The sequence below is a fragment of the Ciconia boyciana genome, chromosome 14, assembly GCF_034638445.1.
Source record: "Ciconia boyciana chromosome 14, ASM3463844v1, whole genome shotgun sequence".
Lineage (NCBI taxonomy): Eukaryota > Metazoa > Chordata > Aves > Ciconiiformes > Ciconiidae > Ciconia > Ciconia boyciana.
The window spans coordinates 919419-934108 of record NC_132947.1 but is presented as its reverse complement, the minus strand read 5'-3'; the positions used below and the strand labels follow the sequence as shown (position 1 = coordinate 934108).

Below are 14690 nucleotides of genomic sequence, written 5' to 3'. Positions count from 1 at the left end.
GCCGTGCTCGGTCCCGAGCCGACGAGCGCGGCGCTCGCTGCAACCGCCGTGACGTGCGCGTGACGCGAGCGCGTAGCGTGCGAGTGACGTGGTCCCGGGCAGGCGGGCGGGGCCGGTTTGAACGCGGAGGAGACGGGGCGAGAGCGGGGCAGGTAACGGGCCGGGCCGCGGCGCTGAGGCGGCGGCGGGGCCGCGGGCGGCGGGCGGGCGAGCGGGGAGGCGGGCCCGGGCTCGGGGAGCGCCCGGGCGGGGCGGGGCGGGGTGGGCTGGCGCCTGGCGGGCTGTGAGGAGACCGGCGTGAGGCCTGCAGGGCCGGGCCGCGCCTGCCCCGGGCGCGCCCCTCCGCGGGCGCGAGGTGCCGCGGGGCCCCGGCGGGAGGCGGCGGCGGAGCGGCCGCCGTGGTGGGGGGGGAAGGCGCGGCGGCGGCGGCGGCGAGGGAGGGAGGGGGCCGTGGGCCGTGGGCCGTGCCCCGCCCGCGGCGGGGGCGTGCGGCGCGGCCGGCCCTGCCCGGCGGCAGCTGCACCGGGGCTCTGCGGCCGGGCAGCGAGCGCGGCGGCTCCGCTTTGTGCCGGCGGGGCTGGGCGGGGACCGGCCGCTTGGTATTTCTCCCTGGAGAGATACCGTGGTCGACCAGGAAGTATTCCTGCCGTGCTCGGCTGGGGTGGATGAGAGGGATGAAAGACCTGCCGCAGCCGTGATCGCTTTCATCGGAGTTTCCATGTGAGCGCCTTGGGGTCAGTTTTGCTTCGGAAAGCACCAAACCGTGCCCTTTGCAGCCGTGATGAAATGAGGTCATCCAGCTGTTAGCAGCAGGCAGCTTCGGCGCGTTCCCTGTGCATCGTGTTGCGCTTGGCTGTTGTGTCGTGAAGGCTCAAGAGGAAGCGCCTCCACCGCAGCCTAGCGAGCCTGTTGTGACAGAAGCGATGAAAATGTGTGGCGTTAACGTTTGTGGTATTTACACCTTTGGTTCTGTCTTTCAGAAAATGGCAGTTAATGTGTATTCTACTTCAGTGACCAGCGATAACTTGAGTCGACATGACATGCTGGCGTGGATCAATGAGTCGCTGCAACTGACGCTAACAAAGATCGAACAGCTGTGCTCAGGTAAGGGGGCTCGGCCTGCGGGGAATCCCGAATCCGATGTGCACCCTGGTTCTGTGGAGGTACAGCTGCACCGTGTGAACCGTCTGCGCTGGCCCTCTATAGCCATGCTGTTGGCTGAATTCCTGGTATGAGCAGGTTCATGGTCAGTGTTATAATTGGGTTATGGTTAGAGTTTTATTGAAATGGTTGTTAATAAAGTAAGCATAATGAAAAGGCGTATTCTTCTGACTCACTGCAGCATAGGTGCAATGAGAAGGAATGGGGGTTAATGTGAAAAAAAGACTCTTAGGAGAGGGTGTTTTCCAATGAGGAATAAAGCATTTAGTCTTGATGGATAGAGTAAGTCTTACAAGTGTAATAACTAGCATAAACAAATGTGATTGCTTATGGAAGAGGACTATTAGGAGACTTGGGAGTCGCCTGAAGATTCCGGTTGGGCAGATGGAGCAGCGTGAGGAAAGCGTTCTGGTGACTCTTGTTCACCTTCAGGACTTTACAGCTCCTTATGGTGAAGGAGCATGTCAGTCGGTGTCAGCCCAGCTTACTGCGGCTTGAGCCGACTTTGGCACAGCTGAATCTCAGACAGAGTTGTAGGCAGAAAAGGGGAAGTGATTGTGGTACCGAAATGGAGTCAAGTGTCATCATAGGGAGGAGTGTGTGTGCGTGTGTGGGAGGAGGCTTGTAGAAACAAATGAAAAATAATAGTCTATGGAGTAAGAGCTGAAAAAAACCCAAGGCTAAAAATGAAGCCTAGGTAAAACCTGGTGATTTGGATAACTGCAACAGGCAGGTGAAAGGGACTTGGTGAAAAGTGGAAGTGCAGCTCGTACAGTGAGTTTGAGATAGGGTGTTGCTCACAGAATGAGAGATTTGGAAATTGGAGGTGGAATAAGGGGAGGAATAAATTTAAAATCTACGTTTGGGACTGTCAATACAGCCTGTGGCTGAGTCTGTGGAAGAAACATTGACAAAGATTAGAGAAGTAGGGAACTTAGAATAGACATCTGACAGGTATTTGTAGTGGCTTTTGTCTAGTGAGATGATGGAGAAAAACAGTAAGGATGAAGGAACAGAAGATCTACAACCACAGAAGTAAGGGAAATGGTAAGCATTGTCCGCTTTCAGATAGGCAGGTTAAAAAACCTGTTGTGTGCAGCATTGACTTATACGGCTGAGAAGTTTTGCTTAGAATTGGTGTGAGTCTTGAATGCTGCGAGAGCTCTGTCTCCGAGAAGTGAGGATAATTAATACTGGCTCTGCAGAATTTCAGCTCACCTGTTCAGCTCACCAGGAAAAGACTGAGAGCTGTTGATGTGGCATGCGCTGGGTAATGTCCCTTTCCTGTGTCTGCAAAAATACTTCATGCCTCTGCAGGTATGGAAGTGGCTTTCATTGTCTGTCATAGTCATGTGAAAGCGGGAGTTTCCAAGCTTGCTTTGCTACCTTTGGCAAGGGCAGTAGTGGCAGCAGCAATTTGAGGTTGCATAAATGCACGAAAGATGACCTTTGGCTTACGCTGTGATCTCTTTTTTTTTTTTTTTAATCATGCTTATTGCTCAGACTGCCAGCAGTTAGCAAAACTCTGATTTCTGGCAAGTCATCTATTTTTTGAGCTGGGCATTGGAGTTCTTCAGCAAGAGAACTGAAAGACAGTGGAGATCAAACAGCAAGACTTTTTAAAAATTTTTTTATTTGCACCAGTGGATGAGCCACAGTCTTGTAGCAGCAAGTGAAGGTGGGAGCCCCAAAGACCTGCAAAATGTCTTGATAGAAAGTGAACAATATAGGACTTTGCTACCTGTGGTTGAGATGAATAGACTAGTTTAGGGCAACACCATGATGAATACATACATACTTCTTGGCCTCTAGATATCTCACAAAAGCGTGTCATGTAGCTGTTTGGTGTTTTAGGTTAAGGTTCCCATTACTCTCCATTGATATCAGTGGGGGGAATAATGCTCAGAATGTTGCGCTTGTATTTTCAGTGGCGCATGGTTGCACATCATCACTGCAGAGAGGATATAGTTTAAAAATATCTTTTTTTTTTTTTAAGGGGTGTGTATGTTCTACAAAAGCTAATTTTTTTGGAGGTGGTTGTCTAATCTTTGTGGCTGAACTGAACCCCTCTTTTGCTCTTATTACAGTAAGAGCTGAACTGAAGGACATGAAGGATTTAAAATTAATAGAAACACTGTCTTATTTCAGTTCTTTGATTAAAGCTTGATTTAAATATAATCCAGTTTAATTTGGCCTCTTACCTTTGAGGGCACCTTGAATTGTGTATAGGTTCTGTTTGTAGTAATGAAATGTATCACTATTTTAATAAAGATTAAATAAAACTTTTAGGATAATTATTTTTCTAGTTTAGTTCTATTAGTGTTGATAAGAGGAGATTACGTGCCTGTTGGACACATGTAACAGATCTGTACTCATATCCATGAAGAAAGGAAAGTCAAATTACTCATTGGATTTTTTTTCTCTTGGAATTATGGAGGCAGTATTGCTCTTCTTCATAAGAGTTCAACTCATGAGACCAAAAGGTTGGTTCTGCAGCTCGCTTAAGCTTATGTACAGCCGTGCTGCACCAAAGCAGGAGACTGAAGGTTCCTGTTTTCTTGCTTTTGTTGCCTTTAAGGGATTGTGTAGCTGAGGAATGAGTCAGGTCAGTTTGCTGATCTGACTGAAAAGTAACTTACGTAGGCTAGTGAGCTGACTTGATTCATCCTAGGATTTGTATTCTTTTTCTTTTGACAGGTGCTGCATACTGTCAGTTTATGGACATGCTCTTCCCAGGTTCTGTAGCGCTCAAGAAAGTGAAGTTTCAAGCAAAATTGGAACATGAGTACATTCAGAACTTCAAGGTTCTACAAGCAGGTTTTAAACGAATGGGTGTTGACAAAGTAAGCTGGGTTGTAACTGATTCTCTGTGTTCTTTAATATCAAAGTAGATGGAATGTACTTTCAAATTTAGAGCTGAATAAATCTGGGAACAGAGTTTGCTTTTGGTTTGTAAATCTCAAAACTTCTGGTTTTGGTTTGCATTGGGGTCCTCACTTGATTTAGGACAACATCTGCCTTACTCCAGCTAAGGTTAGGTTTCCAGTTCTTAATAATGAGATGAATTTTTCCATTTTAATTCTGTGCGACTCATGTAGCACAGACTAATAATGAAATTTCTTTGAGGTGAGGTTTACTTGAGCTTCCTGTTTGAACCATCTTTGTACCAGGTGTGTTCCCATAACCTACTGGTGTGGTAGCCCTAAGGATTTCAGATTCCTCTTTACAAGCATATGTAATTTTAAGCTAGTGAAAAAGCTTTTTCAGATCAGATGATAGTTATGTTTATGGAAGGGTGATTTATCTAGGTAATATTACTGACAGCATGTTTGATATGATGCAGAACATTTCTGTGTTAATGCTTTTTCCTGTCTTTAAGAAGGCGTCTCATTCTGTGTTGGCTAGCAGCTTCAACACACGCGTAATCGGTCTTCTGCTCGGGGGAAGTAGCTTGTGCAGTATGTCCAGAACTGGACAGCCAGCCATGCTTTCAAATGCCGAACGATCACGTAATGGCCTGCCAGGTCATGGACTTGCAGCTCGTGGCCTACAGACAGAACTTCACAATTTGCTGCATCTTTTTAATAATCTTCAGTTATACTCCTCATTCCAGAGAAAACTGTAATTGTAATCTACTAAAAAGGTGATGTTTAGATCTTGTAGCGGTTCTGTGTTAGCAGTCTGTGAAATTGGTCAGCAGTTCAGATTCAGGAAACCGAGCACTGGATGAGCCAGCTTCAACGCAAAACTTCTTTCTGTAAATTTGAAACTTGGTGTAGAATTAGTTGAAATTATTTGGACCCTCACAGTGAAAGCATGATTTGTTTTTAATTCCAATTATTAGCAAAAATCCTGCTATTTGACATACAATTATGTTCAAGGAGGATTTTCTCTAGACTGGACAAAGAATTACACTTGCATATTTTCTGAGTGCACTAATTTTAAAACTTTATATAAAAAGGGAGAGAGGTTCTTTACCCTTAATATGAGTTTGACTTTTTTTTCTTTCCCCCCCTTTCCAGATAATTCCTGTGGACAAACTAGTGAAAGGAAAATTTCAGGACAACTTTGAATTTGTTCAGTGGTTCAAAAAATTTTTTGATGCAAACTATGATGGGAAGGAGTATGATCCTGTTGCTGCTCGACAAGGCCAAGAGACAGTAGCACCAAACCTTGTTGCTCCAGTTGTGAACAAACCCAAGAAATCTCTCAGTTCTAGCAGTGCAGGTAGAGAAAACAGTTAAAAGATTATCGAGATCATTAAAAACTCTGGGGAAAAATAGACTGGGTTGCTATTTAAAATCAGTGTATGAAATTATAGTATTTTGCATCTTGTTTCAGAGATGCTAGGCTTCAAACACTGAGTCATCCTGTAGTACCCAGTTATCTGGAAGCTACAGAAAGAACAATCTTCTCTGAAAGAGAAAATGGCAAGGATTGGTGCCAACACATGCCAAAAAAAATGGACATGTCACATGGAGTCAAGAAGGAAGGAAGGAACACATCTTCAAACTCTTACATGCCTAAGCATGTTTGGAAGGGGGATAGTACCTTTATAGGAGGAATAAAGATGTTCTGAGAGGAACTAACTGAACTGAATTAATCTTGCAGCCCCACAGAGGCCCATTGTTACACAGAGGACTGCAGCAACTCCAAAAGCTGGTACTGGGATGGTCAAAAAGGCTGCAGGAGACGATGAATCGGCAGGATTGATCGAGCAGGTGTGTTGACCAAAATGGCCCTGTGTACTGACCTGTGCTTTATAAAACTATGGGCAGATTTTTTTTTTTCAATAGCATGAAATGACTGGGTCAGGCAGATGGAAGAAAATGATCTGAATCTAGTAAGCTCATTTAAAATCACTTAATCAGAAGCCTTCATTATAATGGTCTTGCTCTCCTGATAGGAGCGAAACCCCTTCTGCAGTACATGCGTACCCAGACATTTAAACCTAGTATGTGCCATATCACACATAGCATTGTTTTTAAGTATTTCCACAGCTGTGTTGCAGCTATCGCAGCATTCCAACTGAGCTATGAGCAGCTGCTACTTCACCGAAATACTGAATGCAATACAACTAAAACTGCCACCAGTGTGAGAGTTGTCTTGAAAGAATGTGTTGGCAAAGAAAACTGCAGGCAGTTAGTGCTTTACCTATATCATGTAATAAGCCCTTAGAATTTCCAAGTGGTATTGTGTGTGTCGGCCTGGGTGTTTGCTGTGGCAATAATTTTACAATTTGAGAAATAGTCCGTTTCCTCCTCTCACAGTCCCCCTTCCCCCGCCATCTTGGTTACTTCTGAAGTGCTTTGCATATTAACCCCCTTCTGAGAACTTTGGGGACCCTGCCTTTTGAATAGATACGACTGAATTCTTTGGTGGATAAATTACTATTGATGTCCCTTGGCAGATCAACGTATTGAAACTTACTGTTGAAGATCTGGAGAAGGAGAGAGACTTCTACTTTGGCAAATTGAGGAACATTGAATTGATCTGCCAGGAGAATGAAGGGGAGAATGATCCAGTGTTGCAGAGGATTGTGGAAATTCTTTATGCCACAGATGTAAGTAATCTGGTATAAATTGTATTGCATAGTTCCTCCCTCCCCTTGTAATTGGAAGCTGGCTTGCTTTCCAGGGCTCCCTCTATTTCTACTTGTTTTTTTTCTTTTCCTTTAGGTTTATGGCCTAGCTTTTTCCTGTAATAAAGGAACAGATAACATAATTATAGTCAGGCAGCAAACAAGGTTAGCCTTTCATGAAGAGTGTGTAACAAATAGATCAAAGATGAGGAAAATAACTCTTCTGGTAATATATCTTGACACTGTAAATGGTGACTTAAGGGTATCTATCCTAAGTAAAAGGGGAAAGAAAAACCCCGCATACAGAGTAGCCAGGAACTGGTTTGACATCAGATTTTCATTAAAGCACTTGTCTTATTCCCCTTCAGGAAGGCTTTGTGATACCTGACGAAGGAGCACCGCAGGAGGAACAAGAAGAGTATTAACAGACCACATACTGTACCAGCAGAGCAGCAACATCAGAATTCTTTGCCCCAGATCATGTGCTTAACTGTAAAATACTCCACTTTATTCTTAGAGGACTCACTGGTTTCTTTTCATAAGCAAAAAAGTACCTCTTCTTAAAGTGCACTTTGCAGAAGTTTCACTTTTTACAGTGGGTTTGAGTTAGGAGCTCTTTCTCACTTTGTAGCAGAGCAGTATTCCTATCTAGGTGGTATATTTAGGGAGCAAGAGGCTGAATATTTGGAACTTGTTGCAGAATGGTTTGCTGGTAAAACACTGGTTTGTGGGAGGACTCTTTTTGTATCTAAGGTGGTGTGTAGTAGAGAAATTAAAGACTCTGACTCACAGAAAGATTGAGTTAATGTGAAATTGCAGCACAGAAATTATAATAAATGCCTTAAGAGTATTTAAAATATGCTTCCATATGCCAAATTGAAGTAATGTGACAGGAGATTTTATGTGCTTCATATTGGGGTAGACACTTGTTTAACTCCATTCACTGCTGTCTGAGAGGCCTTGCATGGCAATCTCACTTTGTCAGCAAGTGCTCAAAAGGGGCTATTAAAACAAAACTCCATTCCTATGTAAAGCTGCTTACTAAGTGATTAGTTCTTGACGAAATAGGCCTTAACGTTGCCTGTCACAAGATTAGAGGGAGTATGAACAGCTGAGACACATAAATTACCTTGAAGAGTGCTGAAGCCTTTTTCTATGGCATTGTGGCTAATGACTTTGCCAAAATGTACTGTGTTTTCTGTAAGAAAAACAAAACAACAAAAAAGCAAAGGGCATCCAGCCTTACTGCCTACAATGTTCTTCAGAAGTAATTTTCCTTCCTGGCTCTTGTTTCTATTTGTCCTGTTTCTTTTTATTTTTGTTGCTATACTTTTTGGTCTCTCACTTGTTCTTTTCTCTTTCCCATCCCAAGGAATGCTGATCAAATCCAAGAGTTGTAACAGGACTTGCACTGTGCAACTGTCTTAGAATGAAAGTGAATTGAGCACATGAGGATGATGATTTTTCTGTCTCTCTTTCTTTTTTTTTTTTCTCCTTTCAGACCAGGGCATATCTAATAATAATACTTGCCGGTTCAGTAGTCTTCTGGGGTAAAAACTAAAAGATGCTGGCTAACAGAGCTAATGTTATTGCAGAAAATACAGTACTGAGACTAACTTAAATATTAATATTTAAAGTACTTTCCTTAACTGTCCTTTTTTGCTATCATGCCCCTCATTACTGTTGTGTTTGGCAAGATCCTGCAAGACTTCTGATCCCCCTTCACTACTGAGATTGATCAGTCCTGTTGTGCTTGTATTCATTTGTTTCTGGTGGTAGCTTGTCCTAAAATGTGTGTAGGAGAGCATCTTATGGTAATTGTTGTGTAGTGCATGAATCTTTGTGAAATTCAGAGAAAAACCCAAATTCAGTGAATGCCAAAAATGCAAGTATCTAGCCATTGTTTAAAATTGCAGTGGTGCTATTTCTCTTGTGGCCTTTTAGACTTTCGTTGCCCTAAAACTCCATTTTACTGAGAAACCATATTTGACTTGGATTTTTCTTGACAGGGTTTTTCTATTTTAAGCAGTTTCTAAATAAAGTTCTGTATTTCAAGAGTGTCATGTCTGCTGGAGTCTCTCATGCTTTCAGATACGATTAGGCAAAGCTAAAGCTCGTGATAGTGTTCGTGATGAAGCTTGCAGGACCTGGAATATCAGCTTTCATTCTCTAGTCCTAGTTATAGTCATTGCTAACTTGAGTAGCAGTAATGTTGAAACTCCTTGGAGTGTGCTGGGGGAAGCCATTCCTTGAGTTTTGGGGGTTTTGGTTTGTTTTTTTTCTCCCCCTTCCCACAAGTGGATGAAATGTGAATGTGTTGTTGGCTTCCTCCTTCTAATGGTGAGAGAATGGGGCTGTATAACAGGAATGCTGTCACGTGCCTCTAAGTGTGTATAAAGTGTTTGAAAACTGCTAAAACCCTGGTTATTAGTTATAAACAAGTAAGATGTTAACTGCATCTGCCACCAGTCTCTATGAGCAGATTGACTGTAAACGGAGTTGATTGGTTTCATTTGAAGTGTGTTTCATAGAAGAGCTTAAATGTTCCTGTCAGATGCGTGCACAGCCCAGCATCTTCAGAGAAGTGCTTATGTGATGTATCTAACCTTGAAATGCAAGTGTTCCCTGCAGGGCTTCTCTGTCATGCCGGAGAACACCCTCCCTGCCCCCAAAGTGCTCTGTGGATGCCTTCTAAAGAGTAGGCATTGCCGGCATTGCCTACTGGTATTGCAAAACTGGTGTTGGACTACAGAAGCGCAGACCTAGAACGGGGGTTTTGAGGCACATAAAATCTTCTTTACCATTACTTGCTTTGAGGTCGGAAGCATATTTTTTTCAACTCTAAATATTCCGTTATTCCAGCAACTCAAAGCAAAAGATGGCAATAGTATGTGGCTGAATTTGAAGAGGAGGGCTTCTTGGGTGTCTGCTCTGCAGCCCGGTGGCACACTGGGACCTGGTTGCTTCAAGTCTCTTTAACAGGATGGCACGTGTGGACCTGTGAAGCACCCAGGTCATCAGGTGGGTTGCATGAGGTTGATTTTGACCTCTGTTAGCAAAGCAAGCAAATATCCTTTTACGCTAAGAGAACAATGAGTCAGAAATACTGCTGGTGCGCCTTGTGAGACTGGTGAATGTGTGGACGTGCATTATAAAACTAAATTGAAACTGCAGTCTTGTAAGTCAAATGCTGCTAAGATTTCCAATTGCGTACATCACTTCTTTGCTACCAAGATGAGCGGGGACAAATTCATGTAGTCAACTTCTGACTACATTATAGATATCTTGGCATAATCTGTTTTTTAATGTCCTTTTTGGGAAGAAAGTAACAACAATAAGCCCAACTCAAACCCATAGACTTAACATAGCTACTCTGTTACACTGGTACAGTATACGCTGTTAAATATTAAATGCTCACCTGCCGGAACAATTCCGATAGCATCCAACCTTTTCTAGTATCTTAGTTGTATCAGATATTTGAAAAATGAACAGAATGGAAGAAGCAAAAGCTCACATCTCCTTTCTGTGCCATCATGTCTTACTTGCAGGTGGACTTGTGGATGTTTTTTTAACTTTTATTGTTCAATTTTTTAAAAATTCCTGGTTTGCAATGACAATTCTTACTGTAACTGTTAAAAGCCTTCAAATAAAGGCCAAAAACTTACTTGCTGTTGTATCACATCACTATTTAATGTGGCTGCTTGAGCACTCGGTCATCTTGTAGTCTGTCTAGTTGAATGTCCATTCACAGGAACACGCGTGTCCTTCAGGAGCGGGAGTTTTTCTCTCTTAGAACGTCCTTCCAAGGCTAAAGCTGGATCTACTTCTCACGAGAGAAAGACTTTTTGCAAGTCAGTGCGTAAACCCGACGAGGACTGTACCGTAGATTTCAAGCTAGCCTGGTGCTACGCAGACCATGCCTCTCAATTTCTATACTAGTGCAAGCAATAGAGGGGATAACGGTATGGGCCTAACGTATGGGCTGCGATTTGCAGGCGCTGCAAACAACCCAGGTTACTGGCGGAGAAACAGGAATGTGCATCAGGGCACCTGCACTTTGTGAGCAGGACAGCTGAAGAATGTACTTGTAATGCAGAGAAAGCAGGGACAGATGAAGTCATTGCAGATCCACTTCTGGTTAATTGGAATATGAAATTGCAAGCAGTTTGGATGAGACTACGCCATACTGTAGCTGATGACGCTTAGAACGCAGGGAGCAAAAATGCAGACTGTGGTTTTGCTGAAAGGAGAGCTGAATGAACTCTGTTGGCAAGTAAGATCTCCCGGGATGAGATTTTGTGTCTGCGACTGTCAGTTCCTCACGGAAATGGCGTTCGGATAGTTAATGGGCCTGGAATCAGAGGAGGGAAGGGTGTTAAACAAATGGGACTAGAGAACATGAAGGGTATGTACAAAGTCGAAATTAGAGAAGGTTGCGGGTACAAAGGAGCAAGATATATCCATGGGACCCAACTCATGCCATGAAATGGTACAGGTAAAACTGGAAAGGAATCTGATGCGGGAGAACACAGGAAAGGAAGGAAAAGTGCAATATTCTGTGGCTAAAGAGGAGCAATGGGTGCACGAACGCTGGACAGGCGGTGTGTGGTTAGGGAGCGGTACTGCAGAAAAGGAGCTGGCTTTGGTACAGGCAAAGTCCATCCAAAGAAACGGAAAGCAAAGGGGTTTTCTTTGCCGAGCAATACCTGTGAAATGGGAGGATCGGGCCGTCTGGGAGAAAACGGCATTTTGGGGGATATGCGTACTTACGCTGTCATTAAGAGAGACAATCTGTACCTTCCAAGAAAATGTTTGCTGTTCTTTTCTCTTTAATAGAGAATGAACAAAGTTAAGTTTAACTTGAAATTTTCTGAGACCAAAAAGCAAGTTTCCAGAATGCAATCCCAGCTTCGAAGAGGCAAAGGCCACTTTCTGTAAAAATTACTCTTCTCTCTCTTTCAACACAGCTGGCTGGCTTTTTGAACTGTGGCCTTTAAATAATATATATATATTTAACATATTGATATATATTTGTATGTATAAATATTTATTAAAACAATACAAAATATTTAAATAATATGACAATAAACATATAATTACATATTTACATATAATTTTTATATTATAGATAAAAATATAAATAAATATCTTTGGCTGGCCTGTCAGAGCTGTAGGAAACATGGACTGGTGTCGTTCTTGTTTTTAAGTCTGAGAGATGTTTTGCAGACATTTTCCTCCTGAAAATAACTTTGTAAAACGGTTGTCTGCCAATCTTCTCATACTGCTCTGACTCTGATGTTGTCTCCAGGGGATGCGTAAGGATGAACGGGCATTCCGGAGACATTAAATCTCATGGGACAGCTTGGATGTAAACCTCGACATATTCAAAGATCTGCAGATTGATATTTATGAAGTGATGAGCAGATGAGGTTGAAATGAGGGGTCGGCGGAGATGGGTCCATTTTCAAAACCTGAATACAAACCTATACTTAATCGTGGCTTTTCTCTCAGGGAAGGCCTTTCTGGGAGAACGAGGAGGAAACCGGACAGAGAGGTTTGTGACGCTGGCTGTCACGCTGATAGTGAAGCTCCGCAGCAGCCCTCGGTAAAGGGAGGGAGGTGGAGCAGTCACCCCCGGGAGCCGTCCCCCTGTGACCAGTGGATGCACGGGGAGGTGGGAACAGATGAAACGTGTTGCTACAAGGGTGAGTGGCACCACAAGAAGTGACAACCACCTTACTCTGGATATTAGGAAAAATTTCTTTACTGAAATGGTGGTCAAGCATTGGACCAGGCTGCCCAGAGAGGTGGTGGAGTCACCATCCCTGGAGGAGTTCAAAAAACGTGTAGACGTGGCACTTTGGGACATGGTTTAGTAGGCATGGAGGTGTTGGGTTGGCGGTTGGACTGGATGATCCTAGAGGTCTTTTCCAACCTTAATGATTCTATGATTCTACTCTGACACCGTGCTGAAAGATGGGACACAAAGAACTCCTGGTGGCAGCTGGTTTCCTTCTTTGTCAGTAAGGCTGCTCTTTCTGAACCTCCCTAGAAATCCCAATCACAGTAGATCCTTATTAAATACTTGGATGGATATGAAGAGCTTAAGAGCTCTCAGTTTCCTCATATGTAATAAAGGAATGAGAGATCTTCCTTCTTACGGCTGTGTTATTAAGGTTAGCTCAAGTCATGCAGGCCGGGGAGGTTAAGCGCGTGGGTGATTGGCACGTGTAGGGCTGGTACTGCCATGGCTACCCTGATAGTATTATCTGAGCTGGCTAATCTTAAACTAGCTCGGGTGTGAGCTGCAGTCAAGGCATTGTCACAGCGAGCATGTTCATAAAGTTACTTCTATTCATTTGAAATTTCGGGACAGACACGGGCTGCTCGTGTTTAATGATCTCTTAGTCTTCAAAAACAGCACAAGGGGGATGAGCAGCCATGATGCAGGTGAATAGAAAGAAAAAAAAAAAAAACAACCCCAAACCTGCACTCTCTAGCTCTGTTAGAACATAATTTGGATGGGCTCAATGAAACAGTTGCAATAGGCCACTCATTGCTTTGAAGATTGTTTGAAACTTTTGATCACTGCTTTGGGTGTTTTATATTGCTTTGGTTTTTTAATGGATGAATAAATAGTTGTAAGTTCACAAAATATATTGAAATGAGTAGATGGTGTAAGCCCTGCCAGCCAAATCTGCAGGAGGGGGGATGCTCTCGGGGCCCTTAGAGATGGGGAGAAAAGTTTTCTTCTGTACTGGCCGTTTCCTTCCATGCTCTTTGATCAGAAGTACGTGTGCACAGTTGTCCCTACCTTTGAGACTGCTCCAAGCAGGAAACATCCGTGTTTACATAATCCTTCTGCAGAGGAAGTTTTGTTTTCAGTGCTGAGCAAACTGTTTGGAGGCTTTACTGCTTTCACCCTGTTGTTCTCTGGGCAAATGAGCCCCAAGAGTCCACTGAGAGTTGAGCTGCAGCCGGGTGGGTGGCTGGAGAGCCAGCTAGGTCAGCTGTGTCCACGGGGCTATGTCCCCTCTATCCAGATAAGCTTCTGTTAGCTGCACCACAGCTATGAATTGAAACCTGTGCTACTAAGGATGGTTGAAATCTGTCATCGAGCATTATCAAAATTGGGCATTATCAAATAACGCTTGCATTATCCTAAATTTCTCTCAGCTAGCTCTGGTCTGATGGGGCTGTTCTCTTTAAAGTGTGTTTCCACTAGCAGGAGATGTTAGCCAGGTTACCTTGGATGGTAAAGCTTTTCAAACAGAGGCTGCTGCTTATAGCTGTAGAGAGCGTGTCAGAAATAGCAGCCTTGTAAGAGTGTTCCAGTGTATTTGCTGGACCGCAATCTTCCTCCATTTCTGCAGGCCATAATTATGAGATTCTGCATGCCACAAAAGCTCCGTGCAGCCTGTTCTTGAATCATACTGTTTTTCAGCCTAGGAGATTTTCCGACTGAGGTCAAAGACTGCCTTTCAGAGATAACTCCTGAGCCCAACAAGTGGAAGGTATTATTTATGACCACTGACAGTAAACAACAAACTGGCTGGGAAACATCTCAGAATGTTTGATGAAAAGAGTTTCCTCACCTCCTAATTTATGATATGCTTTTGTCCTGGTGTCAGCTGGGATAGAGTTCATTTTCCTCCTAGTAGCTGGTACAGTGCTGTGGTTTGGATTTAGTATGAGAGTAATGTGATAACGCACTGATGTTGTAGTTGTTGCTAAGTAGTGCTTATGCTAAAATCAAGGACTCTTCAGCTCCCCAGGCTCTGCCAGGTGCACAAGGAGCTGGGAGGGGGCACAGCCAGGAGAGCTGACCCCCACTGCCCAAAGGGCTATTCCATGCCATAGGCGTCATGCTCAGTATAGAGACTGGGGGGAGCTGGCCGGGGGCAGCGATCGCTGCTCGGGGACGGGCTGGGCGTCGGTCAGCGGGTGG

General features: G+C 43.9%; 1 protein-coding gene across 4 annotated transcripts; it reads left to right on the top strand.

Annotated features, from left to right (window-relative positions):
- Positions 1 to 8802, top strand: MAPRE1 (microtubule associated protein RP/EB family member 1). Of its 4 annotated transcripts, none has more exons than XM_072879070.1 (7): positions 1 to 152; positions 981 to 1104; positions 3859 to 4004; positions 5184 to 5388; positions 5773 to 5882; positions 6572 to 6724; positions 7111 to 8802. In XM_072879070.1, exons 2-7 carry the CDS (start codon positions 984 to 986, stop codon positions 7165 to 7167), a joined length of 792 nt encoding a protein of 263 aa, XP_072735171.1. In that variant the 5' UTR covers positions 1 to 152; positions 981 to 983; the 3' UTR covers positions 7168 to 8802. The 4 variants fall into 4 exon arrangements, with proteins under 4 accessions (XP_072735171.1, XP_072735173.1, XP_072735174.1 ...); XM_072879072.1 differs by having other exon boundaries at positions 124 to 148; XM_072879073.1 differs by lacking the exon at positions 1 to 152 and adding an exon at positions 335 to 355.
- Positions 8803 to 14690: the final 5888 nt, after the last annotated feature.

Bases quoted from the DNA above. Each gene is read 5' to 3' on its own strand.
- MAPRE1 (XM_072879070.1), top strand. From the start codon at position 984: ATGGCAGTTAATGTGTATTCTACTTCAGTGACCAGCGATAACTTGAGT. The intron at 5,389-5,772 runs GTAGAGAAAACA...TTAATCTTGCAG, and splicing joins TCTCAGTTCTAGCAGTGCAG to CCCCACAGAGGCCCATTGTT. The intron at 6,725-7,110 runs GTAAGTAATCTG...ATTCCCCTTCAG, and splicing joins AAATTCTTTATGCCACAGAT to GAAGGCTTTGTGATACCTGA.